At 34.5% G+C, this 5,336-nt stretch overlaps 1 protein-coding gene across 1 annotated transcript; it reads left to right on the top strand.

Annotated features, from left to right (window-relative positions):
* Positions 1-3,859: 3,859 nt before the first annotated feature.
* On the top strand, positions 3,860-5,098 carry LOC132559775 (acetylcholine receptor subunit alpha-like). Its single transcript, XM_060224402.1, has one exon. The coding sequence runs from the start codon at positions 3,860-3,862 to the stop codon at positions 5,096-5,098; it is 1,239 nt and encodes a 412-aa protein (XP_060080385.1).
* The last annotated feature ends 238 nt before the right edge of the window (positions 5,099-5,336 follow it).

Here is a 5,336-nt window from a genome sequence, read left to right as displayed (position 1 = left end):
TTTTTTGCGAAATTAACGACCCTTCCAAAATCGCAATAAATAATAAATAAATAAAATTGCAATTGCAAGTATTTTTTTTTCATTTTAATCGCATGTGTAATAAATCTATGGGGTTGAAGTACCTACATGCACACGAACACTTTCTAGTCGTGAATATTTCTTTAATGAATAAATATAAGTCAACATATGAATAACTTGTCTAGTAGGACTGGTCAGTTTGATCTTCAGTTGAAGTTATAAAATCTACACTGGACTCTGTCTAAACCGGACTCTGTGCAATCCAGATATCTGCCTAATCCGGTCAAATAATAAAAATAAGCCCCAATTCCAACAAAACTTTATAACAATGCACTCTCTACTATCCGGAACTCTGTGCAAACCGGCCAAATTATTCGGTCACAAGGTGTCCGGTTTAGACAGATATCCAGTCTTATCGTATCAGACATCTAAAAATACCTTTCAAATTTTTGATGTGATGAAATCGAAGAAAAAGTATTGAAATACGCAAAAATTTCAAATGGTACATTTAGGGATTTTCGAAAAACAAAAAAAAAAAAAAACAAAAAAAAAAAAAAAAAAAAAAAAAAAAAAAAAAAAAAAAAAAAAAAAAAAAAAAAAAAAAAATATCCCCATATACAAAGTTTCATCAACCCCGTGTCAGGTCCGATTCTGTTTTCTGCTGAATGGCATTAACTGCGTCCCATATACTCGCCTATTTATTTAAATCGTTTTTGCGCTAAGATTGTAAGTGATCGGTATTTAATGTATATACAGGATTTATCGTTATGAAACCAACATTTAATCCGTTATTTCATTAAGGTCGATCATTATCCCGGTTATAAGGCAGTGCTTGTGTTATATTCAATATTTGTAGGTATTACGACCAACACTGTTAGTGCGCCTAAAGCTGGCGGTCTCAGAGAGAGACCAGTGATAGATGAAGTCAAGGTAAGAGTTTTTCCTATAACTTTTTTTATAAAATATAATTCTTTATATCAGTATATTCTAAAAACTATCTTTATGGTACGAAGATAACACTTAATATCTCTAAAGGGATATCATAAAATTGCTTATGATGAAAAAGAAAAAAATCCCAACAGATAAAGAACTGGTAAATTAACTTTTTTAGGAAGGTTTTCACATTCAGTATTAATTGACGTTTTATTATGTACAGGTAGAATGAGGTATTACATAACAGAGATAATTTACACTATTTTAATGTATCATACGTACTCTTATCACGTGCCGATATCGTTCGATGATAAAGATATCCTTATTTCATTTGACATATTTCTTGGTGTATTCGAAACTTTCACACAGTAAAATTCTGTTCAATGTATTTTGATTGTGAATGAATGTGTATCTCGTTGTAAACATTCGTGTATCGTTTGTACGTATTTCAATTGAACATAAACTGTCTCGTTTTAACATAAACTGTATCGTTTGAAAATATTTGAATATAAATATCGCTTGTACAAATACCGTTTATATAAATATCGCTTGTACAGATACCGTTTATATAAATATCACGTGTCCGGATACCGTTTATATAAATATCACGTGTCCAGACACCGTTTATATAAATATCGCTTGTACAGATACCGTTTATATAAATATCACGTGTCCGGATACCGTTTATATAAATATCGTTTGTACAGATACCGTTTATATACATATCGTTTGTACAGATACCGTTTATATACATATCGATCGTACAGATACCGTTTATATAAATATCACGTGTACAGATACCGTTTATATAAATATCACGTGTCCAGATACCGTTTATATAGATATCGCTTGTACAGATACCGTTTATATAAATATCGCTTGTACAGATACCGTTTATATAAATATCTCGTGTACAGATTCCGTTTATATACATATCGATCGTACAGATACCGTTTATATAAATATCATGTGTACAGATACCATTTATATAAATATCGCTTGTACAGAAACCATTTATATAAATATCGCTTGCCCAGTTAAAGTTTATATAAATATCGCTTGTACAGATACCGTTTATATAAATATCACGTGTACAGATACCGTTTATATAAATATCACGTGCACAGATACCGTTTATATAAATATCACGTGCACAGATACCGTTTACATAAATATTGCTTGTACAGATACCGTTTATATAAATATTGCTTGTACAGATACCGTTTATATAAATATCGCTTGTACAGATACCGTTTATATAAATATCGCTTGTACAGATACCGTTTATATAAATATCGCTTGTACAGATACCGTTTATACAAATATTGCTTGTACAGATACCGTTTATATAAATATCGCTTGTGCAGACACCGTTTATATAAATATCATGTGTACAGATACCGTTTATATAAATATCACGTGTACAGATACCGTTTATATAAATTTTGCTTGTACACATACCGTTTATATAAATATCGCTTGTACAGTTTAGTTTGTATAAATATTGTTTGCAAATATCCAGCTAAAGTTCTTTCCTATATCGTGGTTGTTCAGATACAGCGGTATCGTTTGTATAATTATAGTTTTGACACAATGAAATATATCGAAAGTACATTTATTGTAGGGGAGTGTTTTCTTGTGATGTTTATTAGCTTTGACAATGCACGATACTGTGTAATTCCTTTATTTGGTTATATTTACAATTGAAACATCACAGTGATGAAATGCCTTAAAATGTTTAAACATTTTTCTCCTAGATAGCCAATAGGCCTAGAGTGTGGAAAGGTTGTCAGATTTGTTACAAAAAGAACATTGACCCACTTTCAGTGTCACAGCGTTTTATTTTCAATACTGAAGTAGTCCATGGTATTGATACTAAATCAGTATGGATAAACCCATACCAAGTTTATACGAATGAAAACCATTGACCTTTTCCAAGGTTACATATACACGAAATACGTTGAAATATCTAAATGACTTCTTTTCACTAACCCATAGGCCAAAATCGTGATATTAGGCCTGTATCATGCTGGAACGAAGACTGTGAATTCACGGTTATTTATTAAAATGAGTTCCATTCTTCTCCTACTTTCAAGAAATTAGAGGTCGAATTTTTACTGCAAAATTACTACAGATAGTTTGAGTGGAAATTTAAAGTGGTTTAACAAAGCCAAATGAAAACAGCCAAAATATCCCAATGTCAGTACATTTAGCAAATGAACACATGTACAAACGACCTATTCTCATTTGTATACGGATGATACTTGTACTTGTGCAACTTATATAACAGAAAGTAAGAGCAAAGTTATTCCTAACCTGTTTTGCAGCTGACAAACATACAGTTGCTTCAATTTCTCCAGACTTGAAATCCCGTTCCCTAAGCATGCCACTACATCGTGCAATGACCCAAGGCATGTTGGTTATTGAAAGGAGGAAGAGTGTTTTTTATGATAAAAATATGGAGGACACAATCAAACGGATGCAGCCACTATGTTGCGCCATTTTCACTTCGTGACGTAACGTCCTCTTCCATATTATGATATCACAATCGACTCCAAATGAAAACCCCTCCAAGGAACATGTATAGTACACTAGTGACATTTGCGTATTATCGCTAATCTCAATCAGCCTTACCAACTGTGTCTTGCATTCAACAAGTCTTCAACTTGACAAATATTGGCGGATTTCTTTGGCTAAAGGAAATTAAAAAAAAATACGAAACGATATTTGTTTGACACAATGACAAAAACTAGTGCAATTGTTATTTTGAATCGCACAGTTATTATCCTATTACGATCACTTTCAGTAAGTGTTAATGTCGTATTTTTGAAAAGACTTTTTTTCTTTATTTGTATTTTCAGGCACACGTGAAGAAGTGACAGTATTGCTAGAACATATCAATTAACAAATGGAGGTGTGTCGGATTTCTCTATTCTTCGTAGCTCTCGCGTCACCACAAGTTGTAACTTGTGCAACATTGGAGGATGTAGTTCAGCTTCACACCGATCTCTTCTCAAATTATTCCACCAACTACGTGCCAGTCCACAATCACACTGACATACTCAATGTATCCGCAGCAATATATCTTATGAATATTCTTAACATTGATGCCGTGTCCGGTGTTATCGAGATGACTTTTTGCGTAGAAACCCAGTGGACAGATTATCGACTATCTTGGACTCCCAGTTCCTACGGTGGATTGACGGGCTACAATCTAAAGGCATCTTATATATGGCACCCTAAGATATTTCTGCTGACAACAGCAGCTGAGCTCGAGTCTTTTTCCGGCAATGAGTTCCTTGCGAATGCACAGCCATCAGGAGAAATACAGTTGATAACAGGAAAATTGGTGAAATCAATATGTAATGTAGACATGACCCACTATCCGACTGACACACAGACTTGTTCTTTTGTAATCTGCCCTTGGGGTTACACTCCATCTGAGGTGCGTCTCATCCCTTCAAATAGCACAGTCGCTTTACAGTTCCTTTCGCCAAATGGTGAATGGGACATTGCTTCCACTTCTATAGTACAGAGTTCATTTTACGAACCACAAGTAGCGGCACTTCAGATAAATTTAACCCTTAGCAGAAAATCAACATATTACATGATATCGTTAATCGCGCCCATTGTGCTACTCATACTCCTATCCTCCGCTGCTTTTCTCATTCCGGTCTCTTCCGGTGGAAGGGTTTCCTATGCTATATCAATGCTGTTGTCGTTAGCCCTTTACTTGAGTCTGATCTCAGCAAGCATTCCACAGGTTTCCGAGCCTATGGCGGGCATCTCCTACTTTCTGACGCTTTCACTCATAGGTAGCTCCGTTCTAGTGTTACTTACGATATTCACACTCAGATTAGAATCCATTGACACTCTAGACGGATACCCAGAACGGTTTATCCGTGTGGTGAGATCTTTCAAAAATTGCAGCTTTAAAAGTAAGAAAAGAGATGAAGTTGAAAATATAAAAACGCCGGAAAATAACGAAAAGCATTGCGATAACGTGTCCTTGCATAGTAGCACAGAATCGGTGGATTTGACAGTACCGGAAGTGAGGTCATACATCGACATGTTTCTCTTTATCACTTCCACCGCTGTGGGTGTAATTATGATCATCTTCTATTTTGGCGGATACATCAAGAATTAGATATAAACATTGTTGTTTGTGTCGTCTCTAATAAGCAGCTTAACTGATTCTGTCTTTCCTGACAAGTATCGTAAATATAAACATTGTTGTCTGTGTCTTCCCTAATTAACATCTGTATTTTGTGCTTGTCTCTGTCACGTTTACATTGCAAAATTGATGTTTGATGATCATGCTCTGTGATGAGCTGCATTTTAAATGTTTAAGGAAGTAAAAGTTTATTTCATCTGTACGTTGCCTT

This window comes from Ylistrum balloti, unplaced genomic scaffold (genome assembly GCF_031769215.1).
Source record: "Ylistrum balloti isolate Yb309-2 unplaced genomic scaffold, AGI_CSIRO_Ybal_v1 Utg370964, whole genome shotgun sequence".
Classification (NCBI taxonomy): Eukaryota; Metazoa; Mollusca; class Bivalvia; order Pectinida; family Pectinidae; genus Ylistrum; species Ylistrum balloti.
The sequence above is the reverse complement of the archived record's forward strand: the minus strand, read 5'-3'. Positions and strand labels throughout refer to the sequence as shown.

Coding starts and splice junctions, on each gene's coding strand:
- LOC132559775 (XM_060224402.1), top strand. CDS start 3,860: ATGGAGGTGTGTCGGATTTCTCTATTCTTCGTAGCTCTCGCGTCACCA.